General features: G+C 47.4%; 1 protein-coding gene across 1 annotated transcript; it reads left to right on the top strand.

The window, feature by feature from the left end:
* Positions 1-769: 769 nt before the first annotated feature.
* Positions 770-19647, top strand: LOC110531045 (activin receptor type-2B). Its single transcript, XM_036986636.1, has 11 exons — positions 770-1221; positions 13276-13483; positions 14144-14259; positions 14484-14635; positions 15694-15837; positions 16309-16452; positions 16749-16897; positions 16994-17108; positions 17406-17544; positions 18298-18428; positions 18870-19647. Exons 1-11 carry the CDS (start codon positions 1170-1172, stop codon positions 19065-19067), a joined length of 1548 nt encoding a protein of 515 aa, XP_036842531.1. The 5' UTR covers positions 770-1169; the 3' UTR covers positions 19068-19647.
* The last annotated feature ends 47 nt before the right edge of the window (positions 19648-19694 follow it).

The raw sequence follows: 19694 nt of genomic DNA, 5'->3' as shown, positions 1-19694 counted from the left end.
CCATTGTTTCAGAAGAAGCCAGTATGACCCTGGTTTCAGACATGTTATTAGCACCTTTTAATTAGAGGCGTCGTGGAGCTAATCATGTTGAGGCGCCACCGAGGGCCAAAGTCAAATATTTGTGATTTAACTCTGTGTAAAAGAAAATCAAGCAACAAAATTTTTATTGTAATTTTTTTTCCACTAAAGGAAACTAGGCAAAAAAATACGTTGTATTCTTCATATATCACATTGAGGGGGCACGTGCTGCTCAGTTTCAAGGACCCAACAGCCCAGCTGAACTATAATGAATTCAGAATAATAGTGATGTAGACTAATAATCTATGTCAATGGCAATAACACTTTCATTATCTTATATTCTATTTATTTCTAATGTTTGTGAGAGAAAAAAAATGACTGAATATTTCAAATTAATTCTGGATAAAACATACATTTTTAAAAAAAAGTTCAAAATCACATGGATGACTGTTAGCAGTTGTTGTGGTATTATTTTATATTTCTAATGATGATTCATCAAAGTGTCCCGGTAAGGTCACCCCGCTCCTCGAGCTTCGCGTCTCCCTGAATCTCTCCTCTTTGTGTTTATACAACCGGCATTCCCTGCTCGCAACCACTCCCGCTAGGCACTAGTTACCACAGCCACAAAGTCATAAAGGCTATTTCGTCCTAATTTAAGGTTAAGGTTAGTCGTGTGGTTAAGGTTAGGTTTAAAATCAGATGTTAAGAAGATAAATGGTAGAAATGGGCGGGGTTTAGCGGTCATTATGACTTTGTGGCTGTGGTAACTAGTGACGAACCCCATCAGGAGCCATTTTGTACCCAGATCAATAACATACACGTAAACTCCGATCTCTCGGCGCAGCGGTGGACTCGGCTAGTCTAGCAGAGCGCAAACCTGGATTATCTATTAGCTAGACTACATTTCAAACGGAATCCGGACCAAACGGAAATTGTGAATTTACTAGTGCACACGGGTTACTAAACAGTGTATTTCTCTAACCGTCCCGCTAAGGTGTTGTGCCGCCACCGAAACGCTGTGGTTAGATGGATCGGGGAAGCCAGTGGTTATTGTGACTTCGGACTGATGTCGGGACGATATCCGGTTTAAATGTTCGCGACGGGAAAACAAGGAGAAAGTCTTCCCTGTCTTTTATCAATAGGAGAACATCATGGCTTTTTCCTGGCTGACTTGTTCGCTTCTCCTGGGAACTTTGTGTGCAGGTAAGAAACGACGCGTCTATTGTACACATTGAAGAAACGGCAACAGTTGCAACAAAAAAAAAACACAATTTGGCATAACTGGTAGCTTCGTTTTTAATTTGTAATTGAACCTTTATTTAACTAGGCAAGTTTCCATCCCCTTTAATTTAGTTATTGTCTGGGCACGTGTTGTCAAGGTATATTTCCCTTCACGTGGATATGTGTCTTGCTGTTTTATTTGCAGTGAAATTATTCAATCGATCGCTGTCATTAGATGTGGTCTTCCAACATCATGCTTTCCGTAGATTGAGGATCCTTTTAATTTATTTATGCTATAGCCTACTCTGATGGAATGCTGCTGTTGTGTGTAGGCCTGTGTGTGTGTGTGTGTGTGTGTGTGTGTATGTGTGTGTGTGTCGAAACGGGATAATTGTGTCGTCATGTGTTTTGTTCTCCTGTGCAGATTCACAACATAACACAATAGCTGGTGGATCCTCTACACCAGTGGTTCTCAAACTGTTTACAGTCCCGTACCCCTTCAAACATTCAACCTCCAGCTGTACCCCGTCTAGCACAAGGGTCAGCGCACTCTACAATGTTTTTTTTTTCTCCATCACTGTAAGCCTGTCACACACACACACTATACGATACATTTATTAAACATAAGAGTGAGTGTTAGTTTTTGTCACAACCCGGCTCGTGGGAAGTTATAGGACCAGGGCACAAATAATAATATAATAATAATAATAATCAATCATTTTGCTCTTTATTTAACCATCTTACATATAAAACCTTTGTTCACTGGAAATGGTGAATAACTCACCACAGGTTAATGAGAAGGGTGTGTTTGAAAGGATGCACATAACTCTGCAATGTTGGGTTGTATTGGAGAGAGTCTCAGTCTTAAATCATTTTCCACACACAGTCTGTGCCTGTATTTAGTTTTCATGCTAGTGAGGATTAAGAATCCACTCTCTCACATAGGTATTTGGTTGCAAGATTGAATCCCTCGAGCTGACAAAGTGAAAATCTGTGGTTCTGCCCCTGAACAAGGCAGTTAACCCACCGTATCTAGGCCGTCATTGAAAATAAGAATGTGTTCTTAACTGACTTGCCATGTTAAATAAAGGTTATATAAATTTTTTTTTACATATTCTCATTCACTCCTTTAGATTTGTGTGTATTAGGTTGTTGTTGTTGGGGAATTGTTAGATATTACTGCACTGTCGGAACTAGAAGCACAAGCATTTCGCTACACTCGCATTATCTGCTAACCATGTGTATGACCAATAACATTTGATTTGAGTGCTACGGGGTGGTAATCATTTAGGCAGGTTACCTTCGCTTCCTTGGGCACAGGGACTATGCTGGTCTGCTTGAAACATGTAGGTATTAGGCACATGCTTTGAGTACACGTCCTGGTAATCCATCTGGCCTCGCGGCTTTCTGAATGTTGAGCTGTTTAAAGGTTTTGTTCACATCAGCTTCCGACAGCGTTATCACACAGTCCTCCAGAACAGCTGGTGCTCTCGTGGATGCTTCAGTGTTGCTTGCTTCAGTGTCGCTTGCCTCAAAGCGAACCTAAAAGCCATTTAGCTCGTCTGGTAGGCTCGCGTCACTGGGCAGCTGGCGTCTGGGTTTCACTTTGTAGTCTTTCAAGCCCTGCCACATCCGACGAGCGTCAGAAGCCGGTGTAGTAGGATTCAATCTTAATCCTGTGTTGACGCTTTGCTTGTTTGATGGTTCGTCTCAGGGCATACCAGGATTTCTTATAGGCGTCCGGATGAGTGTCCCACTCCTTGAAAGCGGCAGTTCTAGCCTTTAGCTCGATGTTGCAGATGTTTTAGCGGATGTTGCCTGTAATCCATGGCTTCTGGTTGGGATATGTATGTACAGTCACTGTGGGGACAACGTCATTGATTCACTTATTGATGAAGCCGATGACCGAGGTGGTGTACTCCTTAATGCCATTGGATGAATCCCGGAACATATTCCAGTCTGTGCTAGCAAAACAGTCATGTAGTGTAGCATCCACATCATCTGACCACTTCCGTATTGAGCGAGTCACTGGTACTTCCTGCTTTAGTTTTTGCTTGTAAGCAGGAATCAGGAGGATAGAATTATGGTCATATTTGCCAAATTTAGGGAAGGGGAGAGCATTGTATGCATCTCTGTGTGGAGTACAGGTGGCCTAGGATTGTTTTCCCCCCTGGTTGCACATGTGACATGCTGGTAAAACTGATTTAAGTCTGCCTGCATTAAAGTCCCCGGCCACTAGGAGCGCCGTTTCTGGGTGAGCATTTTATTCTTTGCTTATGGCCTTATAGAGTTGGTTGAGAGCGGTTGTAGAGTTGGTGCCAGCATCGGTTGTAGCCTTATACATCTCATTGAGTGTGGTCTTAGTGCCAGCTTCGCTTTGTGGTGGTAAATAGACGGCTACAAATAATATAGATGAGAACACTCTTGGTAGATAGTGTGGTCTAATGCTTATCATAAGGTACTCTACCTCAGGCGAGCAATACCTTGAGACTTCTTAAATATTAGACATCGCGCACAAGCTGTTATTGACAAAAAGACACACCCCCACCCCTCGTCTTACCACACGTAGCTTCTCTGTTCTGCCGTTGCATTGAAAATCCCTCCAGCTCTATATTATCCGAGTCTTCGTTCAACCACGACTCGGTGAAACATAAGATGTTACAGTTCTTAATGTCCAGTTGGTAGGATAATCGTAATTGTAGGTCATCAATTTTCCATTGATTGCATGTTAGCAAGTAGAACGGAAGGCAGTGGGAGTTTACTCGCTCACCTACGGATTCTCAAAAAGGCAGCCCGATCTGCTTCCTCTTTTCCTCCGTCTTCTTCACGCAAATGACGAGTATCTAGGCCTGTTCCCGGGAGAGCAGTATATCATTCACATCGGACTCGTTAAAGGAAAAAGATTGGTGGTGAGTAATCCCAAGTTCTGGTGTCCAGAAGTTATTTTCAGTCATAAGAGACGGTAGCAGCAACATTATGTACAAAACAAGATAGACACAAAAAAAACCAAATAAAATCGCACAATTAGTTACGGGCATGTAGAACGTAAGCCATTCTCTTCGGCGCCATTTTAACAATCAGCGTCGGGGATCACTGGAGCATGTAGGCTAGCTTAGCTCTCTGTTTTAGCTCTGTAGCCATGTGTTAGGTCTGCTCAGCTCTGTGTAGTATGCTGGCTTAGCTCTGTGTAGTAGCCTGGTATTAGGCTAGCTCAGCTCTGTGTAGTAGACTAGCTTAGCTCTGTGTAGTAGCCTGGTATTAGGCTAGCTCAGCTCTGTGTAGTAGGCTGTTATTAGGCTAGCTCAGCTCTGTGTAGTAGGCTGGCTTAGCTTTGTGTAGTAGCCTGGTATTAGGCTAGGTCAGCTCTGTGTAGTAGCCAGGTATTAGGCTAGCTCAGCTCTGTGTAGTAGCCTGGTATTAGGCTAGGTCAGCTCTGTGTAGTAGCCTGGTATTAGGCTAGGTCAGCTCTGTGTAGTAGCCTGGTATTAGGCTAGGTCAGCTCTGTGTAGTAGCCTGGTATTAGGCTAGGTCAGCTCTGTGTAGTAGCCAGGTATTAGGCTAGCTCAGCTCTGTTTTAGCTCTGTGTAGTTGGCTAGCTTAGCTCTCTGTTTTAGCTCTGTGTAGTTGGCTAGCTTAGCTCTCTGTTTTAGCTCTGTGTAGTTGGCTAGCTTAGCTCTCTGTTTTAGCTCTGTGTAGTTGGCTAGCTTAGCTCTCTGTTTTAGCTCTGTGTAGTTGGCTAGCTTAGCTCTCTGTTTTAGCTCTGTGTAGTTGGCTAGCTTAGCTCTCTGTTTTAGCTCTGTGTAGTTGGCTAGCTTAGCTCTCTGTTTTAGCTCTGTAGCCATGTGTTAGGTCTGCTCAGCTCTGTGTAGTATGCTGGCTTAGCTCTGTGTAGTAGCCTGGTATTAGGCTAGCTCAGCTCTGTGTAGTAGACTAGCTTAGCTCTGTGTAGTAGCCTGGTATTAGGCTAGCTCAGCTCTGTGTAGTAGGCTGTTATTAGGCTAGCTCAGCTCTGTGTAGTAGGCTGGCTTAGCTTTGTGTAGTAGCCTGGTATTAGGCTAGGTCAGCTCTGTGTAGTAGCCAGGTATTAGGCTAGCTCAGCTCTGTGTAGTAGCCTGGTATTAGGCTAGGTCAGCTCTGTGTAGTAGCCTGGTATTAGGCTAGGTCAGCTCTGTGTAGTAGCCAGGTATTAGGCTAGCTCAGCTCTGTGTAGTAGCCTGGTATTAGGCTAGCTCAGCTCTGTGTAGTAGGCTAGTTTAGCTCTGTGTAGTAGCCTGGTATTAGGCTAGCTCAGCTCTGTGTGGTAGGCTAGCTTACCTCTGTGTAGTACACTGGTTGTAGGCTAGCTTAGTGTTTTGTTTTAGCTCTGCGTTTACAGTGGCATTCTATTTTATTTTGATAATGTTTTTCTCTGTGTGTCTAATGGGTAGATTAGGCCTAATGACGAGATGCTCATGTCTCCGCCCTAACAATGGGAGTCGTCCCAAAGCAGGCAACAAGCTTAGGTCCAAAATAAGGCCATAGAAACGCATTGGGCTTATTTTGGACATATTTTGAAACCTCTCACAGTACCTCTTCCTCTCAGATAGAGGGATACCACCGTAGGGGGTTGGGCAGCCAGGCTCCTATAGACAGGGATTTAAAGAGACAGGCTTTATTTTTTTCTCCAGTGAACAAAGACATCTACATGCTACGTTCAAACCATATTATGATGTCATCACTTCTGATATTTTTCCTATCCACACAAATATATTTGTTGGAACAGTTTTTACGTCACAGTGAGCTCACAGTTTTGATTCAATAAGTGAATAAACCCACCAGAATGAAAGACCTAAAGTTCAAACTGACATTTAAAAACAGTTTTCAGGCTGTATTGCAGGTCGAAACACTAGCGTTCTCCTCCATTGTGATTGTGAATAAGTCCTAGTCAACTTGGGGCGGCAGGGTAGCCTAGTGGTTAGAGCGTTGGACTAGTAACCGGAAGGTTGCGAGTTCAAACCCCCGAGCTGACAAGGTACAAATCTGTCGTTCTGCCCCTGAACAGGCAGTTAACCCACTGTTCCCAGGCCGTCATTGAAAATAAGAATTTGTTCTTAACTGACTTGCCTGGTTAAATAAAGGTAAAAAAAAAAAAAAAAAAAAAAAAAAAAAAAAAAAAAAAAAAAAAAAAAAAAAAAAAACATGACAACTTTTACTGTCTCAGTAGCCTATTCTACCACTAAACACCACTGCGCTCAATGGGCTGTTTTGGGTTTGAAGTGAATTATGATTATTCTGCTCATAGAACCTGATCTTTCTTCCCAGATGTGCTATAGTCATCTAGTTAAAGGGTTAATCTGCGATTGTTAACCAAAATAGTGGTGGGGTGGTCCGCTTTGTTTGTTTGAAATGCAATATTTTTTTATGCAACAAATGAAAACGGTCAGGGTTGCTGCTGTCTATGGAAGTAGCTAACACACAGACACGGCCTGTGTTCCAAATGGCACCCTATTCCCCAGTGCACTACTTTAGACCAGGGCCCTAGTGCACTACTTTAGACCAGGGCCCTATGGCACCCTATTCCCCAGTGCACTACTTTAGACCAGGGCCCTATGGCACTCTATTCCCCAGTGCACTACTTTAGACCAGGGCCCTATGGCACCCTATTCCCCAGTGCACTACTTTAGACCAGGGCCCTATGGCACCCTATTCCCCAGTGCACTACTTTTGACCAGGGCCCTATGGCACCCTATTCCCCAGTGCACTACTTTTGACCAGGGCCCTATGGCACCCTATTCCCCAGTGCACTACTTTAGACCAGGGCCCTATGGCACCCTATTCCCCAGTGCACTACTTTTGACCAGGGCCCTATGGCACCCTATTCCCCAGTGCACTACTTTTGACCAGGGCCCTATGGCACCCTATTCCCCAGTGCACTACTTTTGACCAGGGCCCTATGGCACCCTATTCCCCAGTGCACTACTTTAGACCAGGGCCCTATGGCACCCTATTCCCCAGTGCACTACTTTTGACCAGGGCCCTATGGCACCCTATTCCCCAGTGCACTACTTTAGACCAGGGCACTATGGCACTCTATTCCCTAGTGCACTACTTTAGACCAGGGCCCTATGGCACCCTATTCCCCAGTGCACTACTTTAGACCAGGGCCCTATGGCACCCTATTCCCCAGTGCACTACTTTTGACCAGGGCCCTATGGCACCCTATTCCCCAGTGCACTACTTTTGACCAGGGCCCTATGGCACCCTATTCCCCAGTGCACTACTTTAGACCAGGGCCCTATGGCACTCTATTCCCTAGTGCACTACTTTAGACCAGGGCCCTATGGCACTCTATTCCCCAGTGCACTACTTTAGACCAGGGCCCTATGGCAACCTCTTCCCCAGTGCACTACTTTAGACCAGGGCCCAATGGCACCCTATTCCCTATGTAGTGCACTACTTCTGACCAGGGCCCTATGGCACCCTATTCCCTAGTACACTACTTTAGACCAGGGTCCTATTGCACCCTATTCCCTATATAGTGCACTACTTTTTACCAGGGCCCTATGGCACCCTATTCCCCAGTGCACTACTTTTGACCAGGGCCCTATGGCACCCTATTCCCCAGTGCACTACTTTTGACCAGGGCCCTATGGCACCCTATTCCCCAGTGCACTACTTTTGACCAGGGCCCTATGGCACTCTATTCCCTAGTGCACTACTTTAGACCAGGGCCCTATGGCACCCTATTCCCCAGTGCACTACTTTAGACCAGGGCCCTATGGCACTCTATTCCCTAGTGCACTACTTTAGACCAGGGCCCTATGGCACTCTATTCCCCAGTGCACTACTTTAGACCAGGGCCCTATGGCAACCTCTTCCCCAGTGCACTACTTTAGACCAGGGCCCAATGGCACCCTATTCCCTATGTAGTGCACTACTTCTGACCAGGGCCCTATGGCACCCTATTCCCCAGTGCACTACTTTTGACCAGGGCCCTATGGCACCCTATTCCCCAGTGCACTACTTTAGACCAGGGCACTATGGCACTCTATTCCCTAGTGCACTACTTTAGACCAGGGCCCTATGGCACCCTATTCCCCAGTGCACTACTTTTGACCAGGACCCTATGGCACCCTATTCCCCAGTGCACTACTTTTGACCAGGGCCCTATGGCACCCTATTCCCCAGTGCACTACTTTTGACCAGGGCCCTATGGCACCCTATTCCCCAGTGCACTACTTTAGACCAGGGCCCTATGGCACTCTATTCCCTAGTGCACTACTTTAGACCAGGGCCCTATGGCACCCTATTCCCTAGTGTACTACTTTTTACCAGGGCCCTATGGCACCCTATTCCCCAGTGCACTACTTTTGACCAGGGCCCTATGGCACCCTATTCCCTAGTGTACTACTTTTGACCAGGGCCCTATGGCACCCTATTCCCTAGTGTACTACTTTTGACCAGGGCCCTATGGCACCCTATTCCCTATGTAGTGCACTACTTCTGACCAGGGCCCTATGGCACCCTATTCCCTAGTACACTACTTTAGACCAGGGTCCTATTGCACCCTATTCCCTATATAGTGCACTACTTTTTACCAGGGCCCTATGGCACCCTATTCCCCAGTGCACTACTTTTGACCAGGGCCCTATGGCACCCTATTCCCTAGTGTACTACTTTTGACCAGGGCCCTATGGCACTCTATTCCCCAGTGCACTACTTTAGACCAGGGCCCTATGGCACTCTATTCCCCAGTGCACTACTTTAGACCAGGGCCCTATGGCACCCTATTCCCCAGTGCACTACTTTAGACCAGGGCCCTATGGCACCCTATTCCCCAGTGCACTACTTTTGACCAGGGCCCTATGGCACCCTATTCCCCAGTGCACTACTTTTGACCAGGGCCCTATGGCACCCTATTCCCCAGTGCACTACTTTTGACCAGGGCCCTATGGCACCCTATTCCCCAGTGCACTACTTTAGACCAGGGCCCTATGGCACCCTATTCCCCAGTGCACTACTTTTGACCAGGGCCCTATGGCACCCTATTCCCCAGTGCACTACTTTAGACCAGGGCACTATGGCACTCTATTCCCTAGTGCACTACTTTAGACCAGGGCCCTATGGCACCCTATTCCCCAGTGCACTACTTTTGACCAGGGCCCTATGGCACCCTATTCCCCAGTGCACTACTTTTGACCAGGGCCCTATGGCACCCTATTCCCCAGTGCACTACTTTTGACCAGGGCCCTATGGCACCCTATTCCCCAGTGCACTACTTTAGACCAGGGCCCTATGGCACTCTATTCCCTAGTGCACTACTTTAGACCAGGGCCCTATGGCACTCTATTCCCCAGTGCACTACTTTAGACCAGGGCCCTATGGCAACCTCTTCCCCAGTGCACTACTTTAGACCAGGGCACTATGGCACTCTATTCCCTAGTGCACTACTTTAGACCAGGGCCCTATGGCACCCTATTCCCCAGTGCACTACTTTTGACCAGGGCCCTATGGCACCCTATTCCCCAGTGCACTACTTTTGACCAGGGCCCTATGGCACCCTATTCCCCAGTGCACTACTTTTGACCAGGGCCCTATGGCACCCTATTCCCCAGTGCACTACTTTAGACCAGGGCCCTATGGCACTCTATTCCCTAGTGCACTACTTTAGACCAGGGCCCTATGGCACCCTATTCCCTAGTGTACTACTTTTTACCAGGGCCCTATGGCACCCTATTCCCCAGTGCACTACTTTTGACCAGGGCCCTATGGCACCCTATTCCCTAGTGTACTACTTTTGACCAGGGCCCTATGGCACCCTATTCCCTAGTGTACTACTTTTGACCAGGGCCCTATGGCACCCTATTCCCCAGTGCACTACTTTTGACCAGGGCCCTATGGCACCCTATTCCCCAGTGCACTACTTTTGACCAGGGCCCTATGGCACTCTATTCCCTAGTGCACTACTTTAGACCAGGGCCCTATGGCACCCTATTCCCCAGTGCACTACTTTAGACCAGGGCCCTATGGCACTCTATTCCCTAGTGCACTACTTTAGACCAGGACCCTATGGCACTCTATTCCCCAGTGCACTACTTTAGACCAGGGCCCTATGGCAACCTCTTCCCCAGTGCACTACTTTAGATCAGGGCCCAATGGCACCCTATTCCCTATGTAGTGCACTACTTCTGACCAGGGCCCTATGGCACCCTATTCCCTAGTACACTACTTTAGACCAGGGTCCTATTGCACCCTATTCCCTATATAGTGCACTACTTTTTACCAGGGCCCTATGGCACCCTATTCCCCAGTGCACTACTTTTGACCAGGGCCCTATGGCACCCTATTCCCTAGTGTACTACTTTTGACCAGGGCCCTATGGCACTCTATTCCCCAGTGCACTACTTTAGACCAGGGCCCTACGGCACCCTATTCCCCAGTGCACTACTTTTGACCAGGGCCCTATGGCACCCTATTCCCTAGTGTACTACTTTTGACCAGGGCCCTATGGCACCCTATTCCCTAGTGTACTACTTTTGACCAGGGCCCTATGGCACCCTATTCCCCAGTGCACTACTTTTGACCAGGGCCCTATGGCACCCTATTCCCTAGTGTACTACTTTTGACCAGGGCCCTATGGCACCCTATTCCCTAGTGTACTACTTTTGACCAGGGCCCTATGGCACCCTATTCCCCAGTGCACTACTTTTGACCAGGGCCCAATAGGGATTAGGGTGCCATTTGGGATGCAATTATTATGTTTGTGAGGTCTTCACCCGGCATATCAAGGTGGTATAATGACATCATGACAGAGTTTTATCAGGTTCGTGTTCAGAAGGCATCAATCAGAAGGTTAACTGAGTATCTATCAGTAGGCTACTTGTCCAATAGGACATGCTTATTGTGTTTTAACCGGTTCTCAGGTGAGAACACTAGCTAGGTGTGGGCTGTTTTGGCGAGAGCAGCATAGAGAAACTGTATGTTCACACTACATATACAGGTAACTGCCAAAATAATGGAAACTCCTTGAGTAAATGAGGGATACAAAGTATATTGAAAGCAGTTGGTTCAAAGTATTGTCTCATCGTTGCAACTCCCGTACGGACACGGGAGAGGTGAAGGTCGTGAGCCACGCGACCTCCGAAACACGACCTATCCAAGCCGCACTGCTTCTTGACACAACGGCCACTTAAACCCAGAAGCACCAATGTGTCGGAGGAAACACCGTACACCTGCCGACCGTGCGCTGCGCCCGGCCTAGTGCGCGGTGGTTCAAGGACATCCCTGCCGGCCAAACCCTCCCCTAACCCGGACGACGCTGGGCCAAACCCTCCCCTAACCCGGACGACGCTGGGCCAAACCCTCCCCTAACCCAGACGACGCTGGGCCAAACCCTCCCCTAACCCAGACAACGCTGGGCCAAACCCTCCCCTAACCCAGACGACGCTGGGCAAATTGTGCACCGCCCCTCGGGTCTCCCGGTCGCGACCAGCTGCGACAGAGCCTGGACTCGAACCCAGAATCTCTAGTGGCAGTTAGCGCTGAAGTGCAGTGCCTTAGACCACTGCGCCACTTGGGAGGCCTTCTGAGTTAATTAAAGGGAAGATTGCAAAAGTAGGTTGCTGTTTAAACATGTTGATTTGTTTCATCCTTCCAACTAAAAATCCCAATACGACATATAACTTTATATTTTGTATTTTGGGAGAAATGTACATTTTATCCAAATTTGACCGAATATGACGGATAAGCGTTGTGACGTCGAGAAGAACACTCAGCAGGAGTAAAACAAACACTCAGCCGGAGTAGAACAAACACTCAGCCGGAGTAGAACACTCTTACCTCTACTAGCGAACCGCTAGCAGGCTTTTAGCGTAGCCTCTTTTCCATCCATGCTGGCTTACCTCTACTAGCGAACCGCTAGCAGGCTTTTAGCGTAGCCTCTTTTCCATCCATGCTGGCTTACCTCTACTAGCGAACCGCTAGCAGGCTTTTAGCGTAGCCTCTTTTCCACCCCTGCTGGCTTACCTTTACTAGCTAACCGCTAGCAGGCTTTTAGCATAGCCTATTATCCTCCCCTGCTGGCTTACCTCTACTAGCTAACCGCTAGCAGGCTTTTAGCATAGCCTATTATCCTCCCCTGCTGGCTTACCTCTACTAGCTAACTACTAGCAGGCTTGAAACACATCACTTATTAGGAGTTCAGCACATCAGAATTTCTTGTACTGTTACCGATGAACTTTTACCATCATAGTAGACATTGAATGTCAAACCAAGCTATAGCTAGCTACATGCTAACCTGAGTGCTACTAGCTAGCAGCACTAAATTCAGGTATAATGGCTAATGCAAACGTTGGCTACCATGATATCCTGCAAGTTATATTGGCCACTGAAGATCAGGCAGTTCAGCAAAAATAGACTGACCTTGAAATAAACAATGACATTATTCCGATATGGCATTTGACCATTCATTTCTGCAAAACGTGCAATATTCTGTTGATGAAATTTTAGCTAGCTTTTGCATGCTAGCTCATGCCATCTCCAAACTCCACGCCTTGGGGGTTTGTGGTATATGGCCAATATACCACGGCAAAGGACTGTGTCCAGGCACTCAGTGCTGCATCGTGCTTAAGAACAGCCCTTAGCCGTGGTATATTGTCCATATACCACACCCCCTCCGGCCTTATTGCTTAAACATACACCTCCACCTTTATTTTTCCCTGAGAGCTCTTCCTTTCCGCGTGATGGACGGAGAACCCCACTGGCTAAATGGACAGGGGCTGTGTCTCCAGAGGGGGCTGTGATTCTGTAAAACTGATTACATTACAGTTCCCGATGTCTCGCTGGAAGGAGATCCTCGCCTTGAGCTCATCTACTATATTGTCCAGGGACTGAACGTTAGCAAATAATATACTCAGAAGCGGTGGATGGCATGCACGCCTCTTGAGTCTGGATAATTCTTTGTCGGAGACTTGGAGCAGCCCCCGTGATGAATGGAATTGCCTCTAACCATGATCCTCCTCTGTCCTCTCTCTCCTGCCTCCTCTGTCCTGCCACTAGGCTGGGGCCATGGCGATGTGGAGACCAGAGATTGTGTGTACTACAATGATAACTGGCGTACAGAGCATACCAACCAGAGTGGTGTGGAGAGGTGTGAGGGGGAGAAGGATAAACGACTACACTGCTACTCCTCCTGGCTCAACATCTCAGGAACCATCAAACTGGTGAAGAAAGGCTGCTGGCTGGACGACTTCAACTGCTATGACAGGTACTAGACACTACTTACCAACTGCTATGACAGGTACCAGACACTACATACCACCTGCTATGACAGGTATCAGGCACTACTTACCAACTGCTATGACGGGTACCAGGCACTACTTACCAACTGCTATGACAGGTACCAGGCACTACTTACCACCTGCTATGACAGGTACCAGACACTACTTACCAACTGCTATGACAGGTATCAGGCACCACTAACCAACTGCTATGCCAGGTACCAGGCACTACTTAACTGCTATGCCAGGTACCAGGCACTACTTAACTGCTATGCCAGGTACCAGACACGACTTACCAACTGCTATGCCAGGTACCAGACACTAATTACCAACTGTTATGCCAGGTACCAGACACGACATACCAACTGCTATGCCAGGTACCAGACACTTTTTGACTTAAGTGTGTGTTATGATAGGACACACGGGATAGGATGTACTGGTCCTTATTCCACTTGTGTAATTACAAAAAAAAATCCTCAAGGCAATACTATGGCAATCCAAATCAATCACAGATCAACTATGTAGCACCATGATGTCACAATGGCCTTACTCAAATCATCCTAGCAGTGCTACAGAAAAATGTGAGGAACGTTTGGGACTAATAGATCTTGTAAATTGTGTGTGTGTGTGTCTCTCTGTCTCGTCAGGCAGAAGTGTGTGTCCATGGAAGAGAACCCCCAGGTGTTCTTCTGCTGCTGTGAGGGGAACTACTGCAATGAGAGGTTCACACACCTGCCTGACCTCGTCGCCGCCGGCAACAGAGGTGAGTGGACATTAACTTTGAACCCCGTTCTTAAAACAAAAAAATATATTTTTATTTATTTAGAGTCAGAACACAAATCATACAGACTGGATATCAGGCATCACAATATACCACAAGTAAAATAAATGAAGATATCGTTAAAGATGTTGATTGTGTTCTTCCACAGTGAAAATGTGTCTGACTGATTCGATTTTTCGTCTTCTGTGATCTGTTCTCCTCCCTAGTGAAAATCCGCCCCCCTCCCAGAGTGCCATCTCTGTTGAATAGCCTGGTGTTCAGTTTGCTATCTCTGTGTGTTCTGTCTCTGACCCTGCTACTTGCCCTGTGGATGTACCGGCAGCACAAACCACCCTACGGACATGTTGACCTCCTTGAGGTGAGATCACACCACTTAACTAGTGCTGATCTAGGATCAGGTCCCCCACCATGTGGCCATATCATCTGATCTAGGATCAGGTCCCCCCTGTGGCCATATCATCTGATCTAGGATCAGGTCCCCCGCTGTGGCCATATCATCTGATCTAGGATCAGGTCCCCCCTGTGGCCATATCATCTGATCTAGCATCAGGTCCCCTCCCCCTGTGGCCATATAATCTGATCTAGGATCAGGTCCCCCCTGTGGCCATATCATCTGATCTAGGCTCAGGTCCCCCCTGTGGCCATATCATCTGATCTAGGATCAGGTCCCCCCTGTGGCCATATCATCTGATCTAGGATCAGGTCCCCCCTGTGGCCATATCATCTGATCTAGGATCAGGTCCCCCCTGTGGCCATATCATCTGATCTAGGATCAGGTCCACCCTGTGGCCATATCATCTGATCTAGGATCAGGTCCCCCCTGTGGCCATATCATCTGATCTAGGATCAGGTCCCCCCTGTGGCCATATCATCTGATCTAGGATCAGGTCCCCCCACCATGTGGCCATATAATCTGATCTAGGATCAGGTCCCCCCTGTGGCCATATAATCTGATATAGGATCAGGTCCCCCCTGTGGCCATATCATCTGATCTAGGATCAGGTCCCCCCTGTGGCCATATAATCTGATCTAGGATCAGGTCCCCCCACCATGTGGCCATATAATCTGATCTAGGATCAGGTCCCCTCTGTGGCCATATCATCTGATCTAGGATCAGGTCCCCCCTGTGGCCATATAGTCTGATAGAAACAACGGCTTTGTTTACACTGGCAGCCCAATTCTGATATTTTGCCTAATTCTTGGCAAAAGATCTGATCTGATTGGTCAAAAGGCAAATTATTGGCAAAAGATCTGATCTGATTGGTCCAAAGACAAATTATCGGCAAAAGATCAGATTTGGGCTGCCTAACACAGCCCAACACATAAAGAAGATCAAGGAAAGAATCAGAGAATTGATGGTGATATGGACTTGTTCTTCAGGTTGTAGCGTTTTCTCCCCTCTCCTCTGTCTGTCAGGACCCTCGGCAAACCCCCCCCTCTCCCATGGTTGGGCTGAAGCCTCTGCAGTTACTGGAGGTGAAGGCAAGGGGGCGCTTCGGCTGTGTGTGGAAGGCTCAGCTAATGAGTGAATACGTGGCTGTGAAGGTCTTCCCTGTTCGGGTAAGACATGCAGGGCTTTAGTCTATGGCAGGGGCCTCAAATTAATTTGAGGGGCGACATTCAGTCTTTAATGAGGTCCGGAGGGTTATATTTCCTTGGTTAGTTTTTGATGACTTGGTGGTTCTTAACTGGACAGTGAAGACCCACGGTATGAATGTGCTGGTGGTCCGTTGTCGTGACTACACGGTTTCCATTTTGTTTGGGAGAGGGAAATACCTAATACTCAAATGTGTCTTCAGCATTTAACCCAACCCCTCTGAATCAGAGAGGTGCGGGGGGGGCTGCCTTAATCGACATCCACATCTTCGGCGCCCCGGGGAAACAGTGGGCAGAACGACAGATTATTTTACCTTGTCAGATCAGGGATTCGATCCAGCGACCTTTCGGTTACTGACCCAATGCTCTAACCACGAGGCTACCCTGCCGACCCTGTAAGTTTCCATTATAACGTGTGATTGTATGGATGTGCAGGACAAGCAGTCGTGGCAGAATGAGAGGGATATCTTCCTGACTCCTGGTATGAGACACGAGAACCTGCTTCGTTACATCGCTGCGGAGAAGCACGGCAGCAACATGGAGACGGAACTCTGGCTCATCATGGAATTCCATGAGCGAGTGAGGAAATACAGCCAATCGATCAATTCATTTATCAATAAATTAATATATTCATTTATAGAAGGGCATGTTGTGTTTATAAATCAAATCAAATTAATTTATAAAGCCCTTCGTACATCAGCTGATATCTCAAAGTGCTGTACAGAAACACAGCCTAAAACCCCAAACAGCAAAGCAATGCAGATGTAGAAGCACCACTTTATATTGTGGTCTATTCCAGTTTGTTATCTAAGCCATAGTCAAAAATCTCTTTTTAAACCAAGTCTGTGTGCATCTGCGTTCATGTGTGTGTACAGGGTTCGTTGACTGACCATCTGAAGGACCGTACAGTGACCTGGTCTGAAATGTGTCACATTGCTGAGACGATGTCCCGTGGTCTGGCCTACCTCCATGAAGACACAGCCATCAACAAGGGAGAAGGCCCCAAACCCACCATCGCACACAGGTGACATCATGTGTTTTCAAAGTCAATAACTTACCTGCTTAGATAAACATAATAATATATCAAGCCTACGGGTTATATATAAACTATGTTTCCCAGGGACTTCAAGAGTAAGAACGTGATGTTGAGACGTGATCTGACAGCCGTCATCGGAGACTTTGGTCTGGCCGTCCGGTTTGAGCCGGGGAAACCTCCAGGAGACACCCACGGACAGGTAGTTTAACACACACACACACACACACACACACACACACACACACACACACACACACACACAGGTCTTACAATTACTTACTTGCCTTCACTCTCTCCCCCTCTCTCTCTCTCTCTCTCTCGTTCTACTTTATCTCTCTCTCTGTCTCTCTCTCTGTCTCTCTCTCTCTCTGTCTCTCTCTCTCTCTGTCTCTCTCTTTGTCTCTGTCTCTCTCTCTCTCTCGCTGTCTCTCTGTCTCTCTCGCTCTACTTTACCTCTCCCTCTCTCCCTCTCTGTCGTTCACTCTCCCTCCTCCAGGTGGGTACGTGGCGTTACATGGCCCCTGAGGTTCTAGAAGGGGCTATAAACTTCCAGAGAGACTCCTTCCTGAGGATCGATATGTATGCTATGGGGCTGGTGCTGTGGGAACTGGTGTCACGATGCATCGCCACAGACGGTGAGAGTTCCTGCTCAGGATCCCCCCCGTTACAAGCACGTTTCTTTAACTGCAAGACCACCCCCCCCGGGTTCTGTTTGATGCCTAGACCACATCCCCTCTGGTTCTGTTTGATGCCTAGACCACACCCCCTCCGGGTCTGTTTGATGCCTAGACCACACCCCCTCCAGCTCTGTTTGATGCCTAGACCACATCCCCTCTGGTTCAGTTTGATGCCTAGACCACACCCCCTCCGGGTCTGTTTGATGCCTAGACCACACCCCCTCCGATTCTGTTTGATGCCTAGACCACACCCCCTCCGGCTCTGTTTGATGCCTAGACCACACCCCCTCCGGCTCTGTTTGATGCCTAGACCACACCCCCTCCAATTCTGTTTGATGCCTAGACCACACCCCCTCCGGTTCTGTTTGATGCCTAGACCACACCCCCTCCGGCTCTGTTTGATACCTAGACCACACCCCCTCTGGCTCTGTTTGATGCCTAGACCACACCCCCTCCAGTTCTGTTTGATATCTAGACCACACCCCTTCCAGCTCTGTTTGGTGTCTAATATATATTTTCATATATGCCAAATGTCTACCTTGTTTTAGTTTCTGTATAAACAATGCATTTACTAATAATAAACAATGCATTTACTAATAATAAACAATGCATTTACTAATAATAAACAATGCATTTACTAAAAACAGTGTGTTTACTAAAAACAAACAGCAACTTGTAAAGCCTTCAATACAATGTTTTCTTGTCTCTCAGGTACCGTAGGGGAGTTCATGCTGCCGTTCGAGGAGGAGATTGGCCAACACACGTCTCTACAGGAACTGCAGGATGTGGTCGTTCACAAGAAGATGAGACCGGTCTTCAAGGACACCTGGCTCAAACACCCGGTCAGTAACACTGGGATGGTATGCTAGGATGGTACGCTAGCATGGTACACTGGGATGGTACGCTGGGGTGGTACGCTGGGGTGGTACGCTGGGATGGTACGCTGGGATGGTACGCTGGGATGGTACGCTGGGATGGTACACTGGGATAACAGTAGAGCAGTGGTTCCCAACTCCAGTCCTCCAGTACCCCCACCAGCACTAATGTCTGTTGTTGTTCCTCCATAAACTCACCTGATTCAACTCATTAAGAGCTTGATGATTGGTTGACCAGTTGAATCAGGTGTGTTTGTCCGGGGCCACGACAAACAATGTGTTCTGTTGGGGATACTGGAGGACTGGAGAAACTATTTAACTCTTTGGGGACTTAAAAAACTATTTTGTTGTCTTATATTTTATTTCCTGTAACCTCTTGGATTCTTGCTGTGTGTGTCGGTGCCACAGGGTCTGTCTCAGTTGTGTGAGACTATAGAGGAGTGTTGGGACCATGACGCCGAGGCTCGTCTCTCCGCCGGCTGTGTCGAGGAACGCATCTCCCAGATCGCCAGGACAACCGTCAGCACTACCTCAGACTGCCCAGTTGCCGTAGTAATGTCGGTAACCGTCGACGACGACCTACCTCCCAAAGAGTCCGGCACCTGAGTTCTGTGTTACTGTGACGTCATCACGGAACGATGCTCCTGACTTTTCTAGCCTAAACTTTTAAACAACTTGAATACAGCTGCTATTTTTATAGACTTGATATTGGGTATTATTGTTTTTAAGACGTTTTTTTTTACGTTATTTTGGATCAAGTCTTCTGTAGTTTTCACTGAGAAAATCACACGACAGAAATAAGCTATATGCTGGACAAATACCTCTCTAAGACATTAACTTGTATTAATCTTCTATTCAGTCAATACCTCATGTTGTGTTTAGTGGGTTTGATTATTACCTCATCCTGTCGTCTGGTCAAGATGGCGGCCAGCCAAAGAAAGCTAACCGTATTCCAAACTCTGATGTGACGATGCACAACACACAGTCTGACCGACCGACCTACCATATATATACATACACACACAGCCCAGACGATAGACATACACACTGTAGATCTGCAGGACTCATGTCCGATGAACCACGAGACTGTTCCAACGTATTTATCTTCCTCGGGATGAAACGTGGCTCTTTACTCAGCGTTCTGTCGTCCATCTTTTTTTTGGCTAGGAACGCCTTTTTGAAATAACGACACAGACACCTGAACCAACCCTCCATATAGCCTCAACCATCAGT

Source organism: Oncorhynchus mykiss, chromosome 8, assembly GCF_013265735.2.
Source record: "Oncorhynchus mykiss isolate Arlee chromosome 8, USDA_OmykA_1.1, whole genome shotgun sequence".
Classification (NCBI taxonomy): Eukaryota; Metazoa; Chordata; class Actinopteri; order Salmoniformes; family Salmonidae; genus Oncorhynchus; species Oncorhynchus mykiss.
Note: the sequence above shows the minus strand (reverse complement) of the source record. Positions and strands in the feature narration are given on the sequence as shown.